The sequence below is a fragment of the Simochromis diagramma genome, unplaced genomic scaffold (assembly GCF_900408965.1).
Source record: "Simochromis diagramma unplaced genomic scaffold, fSimDia1.1 OVJJ01000324.1, whole genome shotgun sequence".
Taxonomy (NCBI): Eukaryota; Metazoa; Chordata; class Actinopteri; order Cichliformes; family Cichlidae; genus Simochromis; species Simochromis diagramma.
This window is the reverse complement of record NW_024386918.1, coordinates 1-19420: the sequence shown is the minus strand read 5'-3', so window position 1 is coordinate 19420 and position 19420 is coordinate 1. Positions and strand designations below refer to the sequence as shown.

Sequence of the window (19420 nt, the reverse complement as noted above, 5' to 3'; positions counted from 1 at the left end):
TTGGTCACCGTCTTGACTATGGCCCTTCTTGCTCAGTTACTCAGTTCTAAAATTGGTAAACACCATGAAGACACTCCGTGGTCACATATATCTTCAATTACAGTTTCTGACTGAAGTTTATTCCTATTAAAAGGGAGTATTTCCTTCCCACTGCCACCAAGCACTTGCTAATAGGGGATAATCGATAATCGGGACAATTTTCTCTGTATTGTTGTAAGATATTTTTCTTGAGGCAACTGTTGTTGGGAATTGGTGCTAAATAAATAAAACCGAAATGAATTGAAAACAATATTGTAATTTTTAAAGATATACTGGTAAACTGAGTAGCTGTCTGTGAGTGGCGTCAATTGTGACATAAACATGAAAAAAGTGTTCCATCAGATGGTTACGGATGCGCCATTTTGTTAGTTGCCGACAACGTCAAATGACTGGATGCGCAGGACACGTCAGACAAAAAGGGGTGGGGGTGTGCGCGTGTGTGTGTGAGGGGGGGGGGGGCTAAATTGCCATGGCAACTGTGCTGACGTAGAATGAAACCCCTCCCACGGTGTTATTCAGCCTTTGTACCGTTCAGTTGGCAGCCATTGTATTTTTACGGATCGTAAGAAATCTAAAGCGTAGCGAATCATATAGTTTTTAACGCGACGTGTTAAAACACTACCAATATAATTATAGATTCAAAGATAACGTCTACTGCCGAAGTACTCAAGTAAAAAGACGCGCCAAACGAAGATTGTATTTTCCACCCCAGACGTGAAGCTTGGCGGAGGGATTTAACCGAATTTAGCATACGTTTTTAACGAAAAATTCGCCGTATAAATCCGCACCCAGATTTCTGTTAAACATCTTCGTTTCATAGTGCGTGTCCGACTTTTTCTTAGGTCTGTGCCCTTATTTAGATGGCAAGCTTCCCAGACTCTGTGAACGAAAATGATATAGGTAAGTAAAACATTTTACATGTATTGTTTTTGTGAATGCAGGTGAGAACGTTGAACGATGTCCTGGTATTTTAGTCTTAGTGCTTTTTATCTAATGCCAAACTGTAAAACTTTTTTTGTTTCCACCAGACTATGTGGACTTTCAAAACATTGTTACTAAATAAGATGTCGAATTAGTGGCTACTTAGCTTAAACCGGTAAAGCAAAGTTTAATTAAGTTAAGAGATGTCGTTTATTTGTCAGTGTTTCTTGGGTTTATATACGTATGTATCCCTGCTGTTATATTAGCTCAGTGCGGTTGGTTATTTTGATGCATATCCACGATAAAAACCATTTTATACCTTAGTGCAGCGTTTCCCTGTTGCTGGTTTGCTGATACAAACACTGGCTGAGAGCCATTATTCCTACAACAGCGAGAACCATAGCCGCCCAGGGATGTACGTGCGTGCTTGCACGCCAACGTTGCATGGCTAATAAACCGAGCTCGTAGCTTTAGCATGTTAACTGTATTACTTTTATTTATTGCTTATTTATTAGCTATAACCGTAGTTAGGTACTAAACGTCTTATTTAATCCTAAAATCAGAATTGTTAAACGTCAGCCCCATGTAGGCCTTCAGTGGTTTACTTAATGCACGTATCTTCACACATTCTTGCACACAAAAAGACAACCTTCATAACTGTATAGACGTTGTCGGAGTTATATTTATCTACTCACTCATGTAAACAATGCAGTATTTGTTTTATTGTTGCTGTTATTTTACTTGTTGCAAAAATGTGTTGACATTAACTTATATATTGATCTTACCAAGTAACCCCGATATATATATAAACAGACCTGAACACAAAGCACAAAGATTCCATTTTGTGCGCTATGTGAAGAATGCAGTTATGAAACTGCCAGTATGTTGTGTATCCGGAATTTAAGACTTAAGTTAACCAGAGGTTACTTTGCCACGTAGACTTTGATATCCTGTAGAAATGGACTTGAAAAAAGTACATTTCCAAACGTAAAAAGTTAATAGTGGATCTGCAGAGGTTAATTGTAGACAGTTCATATATCAGCGTATAGCCCATTATAGCTGAGAGAATATAACTATGTCTCCCCCTCCCCCGTTGTACAATGGTATGGTTTGCACATTAGCCAATCAGGTATCTGCACCAGTGAACAAACTGTGTCTGTGCCAGATAAAGAAGTTAGTTTCATGTGCATTATTTGGGCTGAAAAATGACGCACATTCAGTTTGTTACAGAATGTAGCTGAAAAAAAGTTATGTTATTGCTTTTTCCAGGTAAGGCAAAGTTCATTGGCGAACTCCTGGTGCCTGTTGCTCCCTTTGACCAGAAGTCTGGGCGTGAAGCTTGGACAGTGGCCTTTGCACCCAATGGTTCCTACTTTGCTTGGTCTCAGGGGCATCGCATTGTCAGGCTTATCCCTTGGACAAAATGCCTGAACAGCTTGTAAGTTTCTTTTGGTTTTTTTCCCTTCTTGTCTTTTTCTCTTTATTTTCTTAAAGCACCAAGCACTTTTTATATCACTATCATAACTACCTTGGTAGTATGTTTGCCTGTTTTGTATAGTAATGGAGTACATGTTTTCTGTGTTGTTGTTTTGCTTCTTAGATAAACCCCCAACTAATTATAAAAATCTTCAAATTTATGGAAAAAAAATGAGACACTGAGGCTTTTAGGATAATTAATTTAATTATTTTTTGATTGGATTACAATTAAATTTTTGTGCTATCTCATACAACAGAGCATTTACCATTGCTGGGGCTGCTTTTGGGGGGCGCATGATTTAATTTTGACATTCATACAGAAGCAGCAGGAATGAGAATCAGCACCTCCAAGTCTGAGGCCATGGTCCTCAGCCAGAAAAGAGTGGATTGCCCACTCTGGGTCAGGGATAAGTTGCTGCCCCAAGTGGAGGAGTTCAAGTATCTCATGGTCTTATTCGAGAGGGGAGGGATAGATCAACAGACAGATTGCGGCTTCGGCTACAGTGATGCGGACGCTGTACTGTCCGTTGTACATTGCGTATACAAGTGATGGAAATGAGCTTTATCCGAAGGGTGGCTGGCATCTCTTTTAGAGATGGGGTGAGGAGCTCAGCCATGCAGGAGGGGCTCACAGTTACAGCTGCTCCTCCTCCATGTTGAAAACTGCTTTTAGGTAACAAATGGCTGGTATTGTGGAAATGTGCAAATTCTTGAGATTAACAGCCAGCTGAATTTGGTCATTAGTATTACATTGGTGCATGAGCTGCTGTTCTGTGTTGCAGGATGGAGAGCAGAATGAGTTTTACATGATTACATACACGTAAAACTCTGCATGCTTTCTAGCTGTTTAATTGTCTTCTGAATCAGTCTCTGCCAACCTCAAGCTAAAAGATCAGATGTATTTGTCAGTGCCAAGAACACGTGGTTTGAATTACCAGCTCACTCTCTGCTTAATGGTGTGTTTTTCCGCTTACCAGGGTCTTGTGACTCTGAGCCACATGTTGAAGTTATCTTTAGAAAGAAGTGCCTGTTGTTCCTGGCCATCAGGGCTGTGGCTGGTTGGGCCCCAGTGACATTAAAGGAAAAGAAGGACAGCAGCCTCTGTGTGACAATGGTGTGATAACACTTGATTTTCTATCTGGAACTGATTGTAAGTAGGCAGTCACCCAGAGGTTGAGGGTGCTGCACACTGAATTACTGTGCAACTACTTGCAATTTCAATTGCAAGGCAATTGTACAGGTTGCTTGATGAGAGGCAACCCGTTGCCAGCTAATCTTAGTTGGACTTGTACAGACTGCAGACAATCTTGGACAGATTGGCAAATGTTTGCAAATAATTGCTGGCAAATGTATACATGAAGACAGATTGCAGTGCATTGGCATTTAGAGTTGGTCTGTACCATCAAATAATAAAATGCGCAAATGTGGCAGGCATTTTACTTCAAACATAATTACATTTTAAAGCAGAGAAGAACAACTTGTTTTGTGTTAGATACATATAAGTTAGTTACTGCTAGAATTGTTTATTTATTAAGAATGATGTTGAAATGTTGTCAGAGCGAGTGTGACACTATTGGCAGTAGTGGATGGCTCAAAACTGCAAGCATGGTGCCAAAACTTTGGCTCTGTTATGTAATTTTTTTTCATGCAGTCTTTAGAGCCAAGCCCCACATAGTCCTGCTCTACAGCAATATTGGTGTTTTATTAAAACAGCTGAGCTGAACTAAATTTAATGGCGCTTCAGAGGCAGTGAAGAGGAGACTTCAAATGCAAGATGCATACAATAATGTATCATGTTTTCCTTTTTACAGAGCAGATTCCAGTGTTTCAGGCTTTTAGTCACATTTCTGCAGAGATGGTACACAGTGAAAACTGTCTTTTGGTAAAATTCATATTTCTTTCTGTCTTCAGTAGGTTGAATTACATACCACATGCATGGGTGGAAATTAGCTCCTGCCACTGACCAAATGGGGGTAAATTTATGGATGGGCTTGTAAATTGGAAGAATGCACAAGCCTTCGTGGTGGGTTTAAATTTGAACAGAAAAAACTATGTTCAGTTTACACTCCTGACCTGTCGTGGGCAGCGTGGGTTGCTGCTAGTCTGCTCTAAATGCCTTTATTAGAAGAAAGAGCAAAACTCAATGTGGTGTTGCATTTTTGTGGCAGATGCAAAATTTTCTCCAGGAACATTTTCCATTTCCACCCCTGACCACATGGCTTTCAAAATGCAGTTATTAATGGGACTGTTAATTTTGGGTACTTGTTAATTAAATTAATCAGTGTAATATTTCCAGTCTCATGCTTTTGCTCTTCAGACACTCAAACAGTCAAACAGAACAATTTAAAAAAAACAAAAAAAAACAAAACAGAAATAAGTCCTGCATCCACTTGGTGCCATTTTACCAGATATACCACTTTAATATGAAATTATGCAATAACAAAAAAAATTCTTTGTTTAATGAGAGAATCAATATTATAAATATTATATTAACAAAATAGATTCCTAAGAAGTCTTTAATGACATTCTATTTTCTGCTTTCCAACAGAGTGTTGTGTGCAGTTTGTGCATACAGGCAAAGAGGAATTTTGTTCCACATCACATTTTGAATTGGAGTTAATAAATATGTGACATGTTTTACAGAATTGTGGAGTTTAAATTAATAGTAATACATTTTATTTGTAAATGCTTTTCAAGACACCTCACAAGTTCTATTACTCTGCTATTAATGATGCAGTGAATGACAGGTTAGGGTCTCAAAATGGAATTCCAAAAATTCTATCTAGTTTTGGAAATAACAAGGATGCAGTAGTGTGACTGCATTGGTTACATGTAGGATCTCTTTGAACTTTTGATAACTTGTCATTAGATCAATGAAGACTATGTACAAGTTTAAACTGTTTTACAGAACATCTAAGTCACCCTGAAGAAATGTATAACCTCATGATTTTTGATTTTTTGCCAAATTGAGTCGGTTTGCTATTTGTTTTGAAAATATTTGAAACCACTCAGCTGATGTGTATTGAGTAAAGTATAGATTGTACTTGTAATCTATAGATTCTGGAACATGCGCTTCAACTGGTCTGGTAGCTCTGATCTTTACGCAAACTTTATTTTTGTTGGGTTTTATCATATAGGGTGTGACCATGTAGGATCCTTAACACGTGGCGAGTAACTTTGAGCTAAAAGAAGTGTGTAATACAAGAGCTTTCTCCGGTTGAAAATTGTCTGAGACTAGCCTCTCTATTCTACAGGCGCTGCTGATGTTCTTGAGCCTAGAGCACATTTTCTCAGATAACCTACCCAGTGTGTATTGGTTTGCTCTCAAGTCCAGAATGTACTGAATTTCATTCTTAGCAGGGTTTGGCCCTTCCTCACAGTTTTCTTTATTTAGGTCCAACACCCCATGTGGCTTCCTGCTGAGCAGAAATTCAAAGGGAGACAATCCCATGGTGTCCTAGGGAACTCTGGCAGTGTAAACAACAAAGGGTCCAGCCAGCGGTTCCAATTGCATTCATCCTCTTATATGATCTTACGAATCATGGATTTCAAAGGCTTATTCAGCTGCTCCACCAACCTGTCTGTCTGAAGGTGGTAGACACCGGTCTGAACAGATTTAATGGCCAGTAATTCGTACACCTCTTTAGGTGTCCTATACATAAACAATGTGCCCTGGTCAGTTGGTATCTCTTTCGGCATCCCAACTCAAGAGATGACCCGAAACTGTGCATGTACTACACTCTTTGCAAGACAAGTGCGCTGTGGCACTGCAAAGGTGCTTTTGGAACGGCCAGCTGGTTCACCAGCTCCACCTTCATTGGAGCTAATTGCTGGAGCTGGCAGGGTCTCCCATGAAAGCCCTGCCATTTCCTCCTCCCCCCAGAGTCCATGTCGAACGATCTCATGTCACCGCTGAGCTCAGCACAGACCTGTGTCCCTACCAGCTGAGAACACACCCCTACACACTGCCCTATTAGCCTACTGAAACCATGCCAGTTCATTCTCATATTCAATAGGTGCGTGCTAACCGTATCATTTAGCCTCTAAGTTTTGCCCATATATAAAATTTCCACTGGTACCATAGGCTATTTATGAACCATAGCCTGTTGTATAACCCTTTGGCACCTTGCCAGTACGCAGTAAGTCTCTCTTGGGTCGGGGGAGGGAGTCGGAGGGTTGAACTCTGTGTCAAATACTGAGCTTCAGTAAAGATTCAAGTTGCAGTTATTTATATGTCCTATCACCTTAAATCTTCACTCAAAGACAAGTATCTTTGACAGTGTATATATAGATGTATCATATATAAGAGACAAATATTGTTCTTTCAGTATGTTGGCATTATTACATTTGGCTCAATGCTTACATATATGTGGAAAAAGCAAATGTACGAGCTGTGATAACTGTTTCTGATGAAATGAAGAGTAGACTGATATATTAAATATTTGTTTATTGGGTGAGAAAATCAGACCATGTCATAACTGCTTTAAGTCATACAGAACAGATATCAGAGCCTTATACAGGCAGACTTCTGCTAAATGGGTCAAACTGGGCAGAAAGTACACAAACACATAACATCCTTATAGAATATGATGTAACACTATAGATCAACTTACCTCAGAATATTATAATAATAATAATAATAATAATAATAATAATGGATTGGATTTATATAGTGCTTTTCAAGGCACCCAAAGCGCTTTACAATGCCACTATTCATTCACTCTCGTATTCACACACTGGTGGAATGCGAAGAGTGAAGGAGGATTTAGTGTTTGTGTTATTACGAGTGCTAAACAAGAAGAGTTCCCAGATGGTGCAGTGGACACATGTGTGACTGCTGTGATTGAAGCATCTTTCTTTCAGCTTAACGAGTGAACCGTCAGCTCGTTCAAACACACGTTAAAGTCCGTTTGGCTCGACACCACCGAACAGAGGCAGCAATATAACACAGCTCACATTAACAGTGCAGTGGATCCTGCTTGTGCCGCGATGTTCAGGACTGCAAACCGAGCAGCATCACTGACTTTCAGCCTGTTGTGTTTGTGGATATATGACTGACTTTAATTATCCATAAAATCATCACATTCTCTGTAAGATTAAGGTCGACTATTGAACGGCGTATATTTTAAAGTAAAGGCTTTAAAACCAAGTTAGTACAAACATCACTAATGTCACATAACTTTGCCGACATGTGGCAGTAATGTTTTGTTCTTCGTTATTGAACATTTGCACATAAATAAGTGACATAATATTCAGTACTTACTTTTAAAAGTTTACTCTTCGGGCGCCCCTCTTCCGCCGGTTTTTTCCGGCAAAATTATCCACACACACTGCCGCGCTGTGCATTCTGGGATATGTTGGGCCACGAAGTCTACACTGCCACATCCTCAAAATTCAGGGAAATAAAGGACGCATTTGAGGCTGCATTTCGAGCAGCCTTTGAATTGGGGCAGCCTTCGTCGCGTCGCTATTACGTAATCGGCCTTAAAATGCGGCCTTTGAGGCTGCAGACCCTGAATTGGGATACAGCCTAGGTTAGTTGGAGAAAGTGGCCGTTGCTCTGCTTCCACCAGCCGCCGTGGCAACGGATGTAGCAGCCCCAGCGACTCACATTTGCCGGGCCACTAGATGGCCCCCTGCCAGGGCTACCGCTGTGTCCAATCTGGTAGGCCGGTGGCAGCAGACACACTGGGTGGTGCCTACCGGAAGCTCCACCACCAACTACTCCAGGACAACCAGCTCCATCAGTTGAGCCAAGCCAAGGAAATTCAGGCCTCCTTTTTTACCCTGTGTAAATTTTTGGGATGGTTTTACACCGAGATAAACAAACTGGACTGGTCCCTGCTTATAGATGAACTATACAAAAAGGGAGTGTGTCACCTGTTTTTGTTAAGGAAACTAAGATCTCTTGACATCTGCAGTAGATTGCTGCAGTCAATCTTTCCTTTAAAAACTGGGCCTCATGTATACCCAAGAGCAATTGCCTCCATCCCGCCATCAAATCATGGCTGCTACACATGTGATACGTCACACTGTGCTCGTGAACACATGGTCACTACTGACTGTTGTATTGAATGTATGGATTTAAATAAAACATCATAGCAAGGAATTTGCATCAATGGTTTCTCATAATCAAGTTATTAGAGTTACTCTGAATCACTGCAGCTCTACTGGAAACATCTACCAAATTTAGGCTACATGTTTTAGACTTGTATTAGCTTTTTACCTTTCCTTTCTTTGACCATGTTCCATAATTGACATCCTTCTTTCTCCACTCTTTTTTTTTTTTTTTTTTTTTTTTTGCTGTAGTTCAGTGGACCATGGAGAAGAGGATACCAATGCCTTGAGCCCTCGGCATTTGTCTCGTCAGAGCAGCAATGGTGGTCAAGTAGTCCCAGCAGCAGGCCAGCCACCAGAACACACCATAGATTGTGGTGATATTGTCTGGGGATTGGCCTTTGGTTCCTCAGTACCAGAAAAGCACAGCCGCTGTGTCAACATTGAGTGGCATCGCTTCAAGTTTGGACAGGATCAGTTGCTCCTGGCAACAGGCCTCAACAATGGTCGCATCAAGATTTGGGATGTTTACACTGGTGAGAACACATCATCATTAATTAGAAGTAGCTCTCTTCAGCTTCACCAGTTGATAATCATGTTAGATAATTGAATCTATGAAATATAAACCCAACTCTGCAAATGTTGAACATTTTATTTGCATTAGATTTGCATAGGAAATATATCAAAGGTGTAAACTGAGAGACCGTGCCATTTGAAGAAAACAAAATGTTGTCATTTTGAATTTAATGGCAGCAACACATTAAAAAAAGTCAGGTCATGGTTACAACTGTACAAGTTCCTTCTTTTGACAGCCCATAAACATCTGGAAACTGAGGCAACCAGTTGCTGGACTTTTGGGAGAGGATTGTTGTCTCATTTTTGTCTAATACAGGATTCTCTCCACTCAATATTCCTGCATCTTTGACTTATTTTTTTTTTATTTCTTGATATGCATGATTCGTTTTTAGATAGCCAAAGATCTGGACTCCAGGCAGGCCAGTTCAGCACTTGGTCTCTTCTCCTTACAAACCCATGCTGTTTTAGCTTTAGCGTTACCTTGATGAAGTATACTATGCCTTTCCTGGAAAAGATGTTTTCTAGATGGAAGCGTATATTTGGGCATATTGGGACCTGATGAATGTAAAAACAAAGAATTACCAGATTTATTTATTTTTTTACCTGATTTTTGTTTCTGAGAAAAATGAACCTGAAACCCGAAATGTGATGTCCACATATGTGGACGCCAGGTCCTAGGAGGCTAATGGTCTTTCCAGATGAGCAAGTTGCCAATTCCATAGGCACTAGTGTGCCCCCATACCGTCAGAAAACTGATCACTGATAACCAGCCAGATGGTCCCTGGGGCACACAATGTTGCCAATTAAGCTAATTAATTTGTTAAATGTTTCTCTAGCTGTTTCCTTGTAGTACCACTAATTTTCCTGTCCCTTGTGATAACCCCATCCCAGTTTCATCAATGCTGCAATTAAAATTTCTCTGTATTATTATAGGATTTTTACCTTAGAGTTTAAAATGCCGTGAAACAACAGTCCTTTAGAGACTTTTTTTTTTTTTTTTTAAATATATTTTCTTTTTGGTATTTGGTTTGTAGATTGGGAAGATATACAAATATGCGACCAATTTAAAGCTGGAGATGGAACTACAGTTCTATAGTTCGGCTTTGCAGTGAACGAACAAAATTTCTAAAAGTATTTATCTGATTAATGTGTGGCTTCTGTGGAATTATAGATGTCGGATTTTGTTCTTAATTTAAAAAAAAAAAATTGAGAAAAAAAAAAAAAATGTCACTTTGGAGGCACCGTGAGAAATCAGCAGTCTCTCCATCCCACCCAACCCCTAGGGCTAAATGCTCCAAAAGAAAGTCTAGTTGAGGGTTGTTCCTCAAGTTAACACCTTATGTCCTTGATTATGCCTGTCTTTCAGGTACCATTGTTATCTGCAACACAAGTGTATTTTTTCTTAATTTTCAGTTGGCAATTAAAATCAGTTTTTCGTTCATTTTTAACCTTGTGGTTTTCGTCCCCGAAACAAACAAAGCTGGAGCTTTAGAACTGAAATTGTGTTGTTGCCTGTGAAGACTGACATTTCTTTTAATCTACTTTCTTTGGTTTGCTTTCTTTAGGAAAACTGTTGCTGAATCTGATGGATCATACAGATGTAGTACGAGACTTAACTTTTGCTCCTGATGGCAGTCTGATGCTGGTGTCAGCATCCAGAGATAAGACCCTTCGTGTATGGGATCTCAAAGATGATGGTAAGTGGATGAGCTGTTTTTGACTTTAAAACCAACCTTATTCTTTGCTTTTCGTTCCAGTGCAAAGAAGTAATAGCTTCATTTCTTAACTGAGACCATGCTGTTCACAGTTGAAATATAAGGCCCCTGGTCTTTAAAACCAGAAAAGCAAACAGTGTTTACAGTTACACTGAGTTTACAATGAAGAAGTGAAGTGATAAGTGTCTGGACTTCTTTAAAGAAGTCCAGACGCTTTTCTTTGCAAGCTCCTTTGACTACGATGACCTGGATGACTGAGAACCTTCACAGACATATTGCCGTACATTTTGGGAGGAACACTCTTCAACTGGTGCGGGAGTATGAAAGGGAATCAAGGAAACTAGCGGATTATAGGAACAATCTCCATTTCAACCTAAGATGTAGACAAAGCAGAGTTGTTCCTAAGAGCCTGCGCCTTGGATCCACTGTCAGGGGATACAGAGCAGACTTGATTCTACAGAGAGCACAAAATCACCTTTTAAGTGAAAGGATAAGACAGGTCCATTTCACCATAGATGCCCTCCAGATCAAGATCAGCCAGACCCTGCAGGAACTGGAAATCCTTCTACCCTCTCCAATCTTAGAAGAGGTTTACAAGTTTGTGGACAAGGCTCAGCGGGCCCAACACTCTAAAGGAAAAGAAAGACAACGCAGGAAATTTCACACCTTGCTTTCAAAAACACACACTCCTCATCCTGAACCTACACAACCCAGAGAAGAAAACACACCTGATGCCAGTCAGGAGAAATGGGTTAAGAACTTTTCAGCCCGGATTCTCACTGAACCTGAAAAGAGAGTATTAGCCAAAGGACTCAATTTTGCCATTTCTCCACAACAGTTGCCCATAGTGGACCTCATCACAGCCACAGAATCTGCCATACGGATTAATAAATTATCACAGACAGAAGCAGAGCAAATCAGGATGAAAGTCTCAGCCACGCTCTCCAGTGCCAAAGTCCCTCCATCCAACCTCACAATACAGGAAAAGAAGGCCGTCGCTTCCCTGAGCAAAGACCACAACATCACTGTTTTACCAGCTGATAAGGGAAGATGCACCGTGGTCCTAAACACTACAGATTACCACACAAAGATCACTACTCTCCTCAGTGACAACAATACCTACGAAGCCCTGAAGCGAGACCCCACAAGCAGCTACAAAAAGAAAGTTATAGCTTGCGCCTTCAAGACTTTGAAAAGGACAAAATTATTGACCGCCTTACATATCACCGCCTTTACCCAGGGGATGCCATACCCTGCATCTATGGACTTCCTAAGATCCACAAGGAAGCTGTCCCACTCAGACCCATAGTCAGTCGCATAAACTCAGCCACTTATAACATTGCTAAACACCTGGCTACCATCCTTGCGCCTCTCGTGGGGAACACCCCACACCACATCAAGAACTCCACCGACTTCACCGACAAGGTCCAGAAACTTACCCTGGATCCAGATGAAACCATGGTGTCCTTTGATGTAGTCTCTCTCTTCACTTGCATACCCACCACGGAGGCCGTGGAGACTGTCAGAAAACGACTACAAGAAGACAGCTCCTTGGAGGACAGGACCAACTTCACACCCGATCAGATCTGCACACTGTTAGACCTCTGCCTCACCACTACATATTTCAAGTACAACGAAGGCTTCTACAGACAAAGACATGGCTGTGCCATGGGCTCCCCCGTGTCACCTATTGTAGCCAACCTTTACATGGAGGAAGTGGAAAGGAAGGCTCTTGGCTCTTTCAAAGGAAGAGTACCCAGCCACTGGTACAGATATGTGGACGACACCTGGGTCAAAATCAAGACACAAGAAGTGGAATCCTTCACTGCGCACATTAACGCTGTGGATAAAAACATCAAGTTCACCAGGGAAGACACAAAGGACAACTGTCTGCCTTTCCTGGACTGCGCCGTGCACATTGAAGAGAACGGCAAACTCAACATCGAAGTTTACCGGAAGCCCACACACACGGACCAGTACCTCCTCTTTGACTCCCATCACCCTTTGGAACACAAACTTGGAGTAATTAGGACCCTACACCACCGGGCAGAACATGTTCCCTCTAAGCCTGAAGGGAAAAAGAAGGAACACACACGTAAAGGAAGCACTCAAAACGTGCGGCTATCCTAAATGGGCGTTCTTAAAGTCAGCAAAGAGGCACAGAAAAGAAGACCAGACACCAGCGAGGGAGGATAAGAAGGACAGACGCAACAACATTGTCATCCCCTATGTAGCCGTGGGCGACCGTGGCTCAGGGGGTTGGGAATCGCATCTGTAACCGGAAGGTCGCCGGTTCGATCCCTGGGCTCTCTGTCCTGGTCGTTGTGTCCCTGGGCAAGACACTTTACCCTACTTGCCTACTGGTGTTGGCCAGAGGGGCCGATGGCGCGATATGGCAGCCTCGCTTCTGTCAGTCTGCCCCAGGGCAGCTGTGGCTACAACTGTAGCTTGCCTCCACCAGTGTGTGAATGTGAGAGTGAATGAATAGTGGTATTGTAAAGCGCTTTGGGTGCCTTGAAAAGCGCTATATAAATCCAATCCATTATTATCATTATTATAGCCGGTGTATCAGAGAAACTCAGGAGAGTTTTCTCCAAGCATGACATCCCGGTGTATTTCAGACCCAACAACACGCTCAGAGAGAAACTGGTTCACCCGAAAGACAAAACGCCAAAACACAAACTTAACAATGTGGTGTATGCTGTACAGTGCAGCGAGGAATGCCCAGACCTCTACATCGGAGAGACCAAACAGCCACTTCACAAGCGCATGGCACAACACAGAAGAGCCACCTCCACAGGACAAGACTCAGCAGTCCATCTGCATCTTAAGGATAAAGGACACTCTTTCGAGGATGCCAATGTTCACATTTTGGACAGATGGTTTGAAAGAGGAGTGAAAGAAGCATCTATGTCCACTGTGAGCGACCATCTTTGAACAGAGGCGGGGTTTACGACACCAACTCTCTGCCATCTATAATCCAGTTTTGAGATCCCTTCCCAGACGTCCTTTTGTCCCTCTGTGGGGGGTCACTCCCACTAGGCTTATATCTGGGACTCTCCACCATTTGACCTTAGAACTGAAGAAGCTTCTCGGATGAGAGGTGAAACGTCTTCAAGCAACTTAAAGAAGTCCAGACGCTTTTCTTTGCAAGCTCCTTTGACTGAAGTGATAAGTCCCTATTATTATTATTATTATTATTATTATTATTATTATCATTATTAATGTTGAGAAAATGCAACCTGACAAACACAAGAGTCTTAGTTCCATTTATTACCCAGGTGCTGCTTCAAGATTAATTTATGTCAAATAATGCGTCTGTTTGCATTCATACTGCTGTTTAGATAGTTAGCAGAGCAGACATCCTGACACACAAAGTCCTGCAGTTTTCCAAAATCCTAGCTGCACATGACTGGATACATATGACCTCTGTGTCTGGTTATTGGTTGACAAGTGGGCCAGAATAAGAAAGGAAAGCGATAACAGAGTTCACTAGGAATGGAAGAATTGCAAAAAGCAAAACTAGCTGCAGTAAGCACTTTCCATTGTTTTTAACACTCTGTTTCACATCAGCAATTTGTATGTTGTAACTTCGCTCTTCTCTGCAGCTTGCTGGCAGACCAACAATAGCACAAGCAAGCGTGACCCATAGTACCACAAACTTTGTAAACTGCCTCTATCTGACAATGGAGCTCTTTGAAGGCCCAACCCCAGAACGCTACCCATGCTGAACCATGAATCTCACTTAAAACACTAACCACATGCTGCCTTGAGAGTATTTGCAGATCATGGGAACCTTAGATGCAACACCAGAACCCTGAATCCTTCCATACATTGTGTCAGTTAAAAATGTTAATGCAACTAAGTAATATCGCAAAATAAAAGTGCAGTGTAAATAAGTGTTGTGAAAAGACCAATTGCTTACTTTTTAGTAGATGAGTAGCAGCAATTTTAGCAAATATGCAGCTAACACTTAACTCTTAACACTGCAATGATTCAAAAATATAGTGACCAGTTATTTCTAATCACGATCTTCACGGGAAACTAAATATCCTGGTTAAATATTGATTAAATAAAACAATATAAACATGATCAAAATGTAAGACTGGCATATAGGTTGTGACAGAAATGTTGCACTCAGAGTAATGAGCCCGGTCATTTTCTCTTGTAGGTAATATGGTGAAGGTTTTGAGGGGCCATCAGAACTGGGTGTACTGCAGCTCCTTCTCCCCTGACTCTTCCATTCTGTGCTCGGTTGGTGCAGGAAAGTCGGTGCGTAAACAAGTTCCTTTGTACTTATTTTTATGAGTGTCCTAGCTAATCTTTGTGCAGTTGCTTGTGATCAGTTATGCTCAATCAAACCTCAATTAGACCCCATAACCTCTTTGTCTACCTTTAATATAAACTGTGCTCGGTGTCAACAGTCAAGTGCTTGGATCTAGATTCTGTTTGGCTTTTGTATGCTGTGAAAAAGGGATTTTGTTCTGAAGTATGCATGAAGTATGAAGAAGACAATTGTTTTTATGAATGTTATATAGCTGAAGTTAATCTTTTAGTATGGACATGGAAGTGGGAGGAGGCAAAACAAAAAAACTCTTTAATACTGGGGAATGTTTAACTTAAACATAAATTGCCCCAAAAATACTTTTTTCATTTTAAAAAATTCGAAATCATTGTAAATCATTTACAAGTCAAACATGTTGCTGAATAGCAATTCCATGGACTGGCCAGCTTTGGCTAACCTTATGCATAGTATCACAAACCTAGATTACTCTTAACGTGGTGATAGTTTTGTTAGGTTTTATGTCCCTACAGTGTGTGTCTTGCTCTCCTTGTCACAGGTGGTGGTAAAACTCAGTGTGTGATTGGTTTTGAAAGGAGCGCTGCGCTGACATTTTGAGCAGCTGGTGTAAACCATGGACGCACAGTGCGCAATGCCCAAAGGCCTGGCCAGGGGCAGCCTGGCATCCTGACCTGCAAGGTCATTCTGTACGTAGGTGCTGCTCCGTGTCTGTCTACTTCTGCTGTCGCGGTTGCTCTATTTACTTTATTAATTGTAGTTTTAAAATTGTCATGTAAATGGTGGCCCTATGCTCCACCCCCCACCCAAACACACATGCACTGCCATCACTAAACAAATAAAAGGGAGCAGCAATACTTTATGCTCTTTCTTTTTTTCTTTTCTTTTCTTTTTTACCTCAGCCTTTCTGCCATCATTTCAGGAATTCAGCTGTGAAAAATGTTGTTTCTTTTAACTGAAAAATGATGACAAAAAAAGAAAAGAACCCATACAGAAAGATTAAACAGTAGTATTAGATTGCAAGCTGTATTTTTATAGACCATTAAATAAGGTTTTAACGACCAGCATCATTTATAGTTTCCTATAATTAGTCAGTGGCAGGCCCTAAAAGTTTCATACTCGTACAGTTCTGTGATAAATGCCACAAATCAAAGACATTATTAATAAACATTCTGACCATGGCTGACATTAAAAGAAAAAGGCTTATGCAGATTGTCACTTTTTGCGTGTGTGTGTGTGTGTGTGTGTGTGTGTGTGTGCGTGCCTGTTTGTGTGTGCGGGCACGCGCGAATCGCATGTGCGTGCATATGTGTACTCTGCCAGAGGTATCGATCCTTTGGCCATAAATATTCTTTTCTCTTGCAGTCTCTCTTCGTAGGCTTCTGCCGGAGATGCGAGCCTATTGTAAACACAGTGAACTAAATCTCTGAAAGGGGAAACCAGTGGAGTAACTTTATGTTACCTTAAGTTACTACTTGTTTTATTTTCTCTTTTTTGTGTAGACTTTTTTTTTATTAAAATAGTATACATTTAGCTCATTTACTGATGTAATGAAAGATGTATGAATGTAAATTCTAATGTAGAAGCTTTACAGTTATATAAATGTTTGATATTTTTATTGTCATTGTAGGAAAGTGTTCTTATTGGCATAGTGTTGGTGATGTGTAGCACACTGCACGTTAGCAAGGCTCTGCTATTTATTTTTTCTGCCTGGTTTAAGGTTACAAAGCATTATAGTGACACTGAGCATAATTTGAGCATAACTATTTTTCTGATTTAATTCCTTTTAATTTAATTAATTTAATTTCTAGTTGATTTTTGTGCATCTAGTGATAATTAGTGTAAGATAACACATCTATAGTCATACAGTCTAAATCATTCCATGGGCTATAACGTGTCATTCTTTATTGCAGGTGTTCCTATGGAACATGGATAAGTTCACGCTGATCCGAAAGTTGGAGGGACATCACCATGATGTGGTGTCTTGTGAGTTTTCGCCAGATGGAGCATTGTTAGCTACCGCCTCTTATGACACCCGAGTGATTGTCTGGGACCACCATAAGGCCACAGTCCTCCTGGAACTGGGGTAAGAAGAAATCCAAACAACACAGATATTCAATATTATGTTAGTACACATTTGTTTGGTAAACGAAATGTTGCTCTTTTGAGCGGCAGCCCTAAGTAAACTAAAATAAATTAAATTAAATCTCCTTTAGAGAAAGTGTTCCAAAAGTCCCCCATTGGCTTTGCCTAACTCGTTTCCTTGACGTTGAGGTTTAATTGAGATCAAGGAAATGTGAGATAAGGACTTAGGAAAAGAGAAGAGGAGTGCGCTGAGAATCCGAACGGCTTTACACTAGTCTCCTTAAGAATGTAATGCCGCGTGTTCGCTGTGTTGAATCTACTGAGACATGATTATTCACCACTAGGTTTTATGCAAGTTATTTAAATGACAACTGCACTTTTAAAGCAAAAGGAAGTTTTAGGGACATGTTTACTAACATCTGCTGCAGCCCAAAGCTGCCTTTTGACTGGGTTTACTAAAGAGGCGCAGTTTGAGTTTTGTGGGGGAGATGTTATCGGCACATGTATGTTAGGACTTTCTGTGGATGACTGAGTTGGGATCCCAGTGCCAATACTTTGGTTCTGTCCTAAAACTCTTCATTCAGTCCTCACGCTGAGTATTGACAAGTGAGCCCCACTTATTGCTCCTCAATAATGCTGTTTTTTTAAAGCAGAAGCAGAAATTAATTAAACTGAGCTGTCTTTTTCTCAGCAGTGCACAAACAGCAAGCAACTTCTCTTTCCTGACTCTGTAGCGAATAAAAGTGAAATGTTTGTGAAAACACAGCTATCAATGAATATGTGTAAATGTGTTATATTAATGCCTGAATGTTGCTATGTGCTATGAAAATGTGATCTGTACATTTGCACATGTAGCACAATAACTTGTGATCTGACATATTTCAGGTGGAATAGTTATAATAATGCGGTTTCCTCTGGATAAATCCTGCACCCCACCTAGATTTCAATTCTCAGAACCCTTTGCACAGTGCCAAGGGATTTCTATCAGTTATCCATTATATCAAAAGCATATTTATTCTCCTGTAGCCTTTTCTCATTTAGCTGAATTGGCTCACTGGGAACAGGCTGCATTTTTGTAAATAAATTCTAGTGCTTTGTTAGATCACCCTGTGATTGCGGGATCACAATAACTTCTTGATCCTTAATTCTTTTATTTTGTGCAAACATAATTTATGCTTTCTCAAGAAACCTAGCATGTTTAGAAATGATATGTTGAAAAGTCCTCGCTTGCTGAAAAGGGAATTGGGAAAATTTGAGAATTTTGACAAACTTTAAATTTCATAAGAGGACTAATAATTTCGTCTTCATCTGTAGTACAGCAAGAAGAAATTATTTTGGTAGTCGACTGATCTGCCTTGATTTAGTCGGTGATTAATTTAACAACTCTCATCTCCGCTTCCTGTGGGCAAACCTGTCCTGCTTCAGTCTGCCCAACTGAATGTCACTCTGTTGTCTCGTCCCACAGCAAATTACAATAATGACCTAGGAAACGTATGAATCTCAAAAATGCATTTATTTTTGACATGCTCTGGATGAGCAGCAGAAGCCTGCATAAGGAAATTTTTTTTATTATTTTTTTTTAATTATATACACTGCACTATATGTAGTACTGGGTTGATTGTCTGTTATATGTAGCACCATGGTCTTGAAGGAATGCTGTCTGGCTTCACTGTTTACTGCACCACTGCACATGGTTGAATTGAAAATTTCAAAAAGAAGCCACCTACTGCATGTCAGTCACTGATTTCTTTCCCCAGCTTCCTATCTTCTGTCCACTGTTCAAACACAATGAAGCCCATAAATATGCTTTATAAAAAGCTATAACGATGTGATGTACAATGAAAAATGTTAAGTTATGACTTTTTTCATTCCGAACGGCGAGTTTTAAAATTTGAATCCAAAAAGCTCTATTACTGATGCTCTATGAACTTCTGCTTTTGTCTTCTCCCAGCCACCTCTTCCCCCCTCCTTCACCCATTTTTGCAGGAGGAGCAAATGACCGCTGGGTTCGCTCTGTGAGCTTCTGCCCTGATGGCCGACACATTGCCAGTGTTACAGATGACAGGTAATATTAATATAATTTAATGTATGTGTGTATGTATGTATTTATTCTTAAAATCTGTTTGTTTTGTTTTTCACTGTTTTTGTCTGGTGATGTTTACAAGCGGCGAGAAACGAGTGATCGTTTGTCTGCCTTCCTCGCCCTGCCCCGTTTCTCAGCCTCCCCCCGTTGTCTCTTTCCCATCCTTTC

At 40.7% G+C, this 19420-nt stretch overlaps 1 protein-coding gene and 1 long non-coding RNA gene across 2 annotated transcripts; both read left to right on the top strand.

Annotated features, from left to right (window-relative positions):
- Window positions 1-599: 599 nt before the first annotated feature.
- wsb1 (WD repeat and SOCS box containing 1) lies at window positions 600-19261 on the top strand. The gene is made up of 7 exons (XM_040036464.1): window positions 600-939; window positions 2230-2398; window positions 8746-9029; window positions 10635-10766; window positions 14956-15056; window positions 16998-17170; window positions 19121-19261. Exons 1-7 carry the CDS (start codon window positions 900-902, stop codon window positions 19236-19238), a joined length of 1017 nt encoding a protein of 338 aa, XP_039892398.1. The 5' UTR covers window positions 600-899; the 3' UTR covers window positions 19239-19261.
- Window positions 10773-14658, top strand: LOC120736409. Its single transcript, XR_005696498.1, has 2 exons — window positions 10773-10968; window positions 13961-14658. It is a non-coding gene; the product is annotated as an uncharacterized LOC120736409 (long non-coding RNA).
- Window positions 19262-19420: the final 159 nt, after the last annotated feature.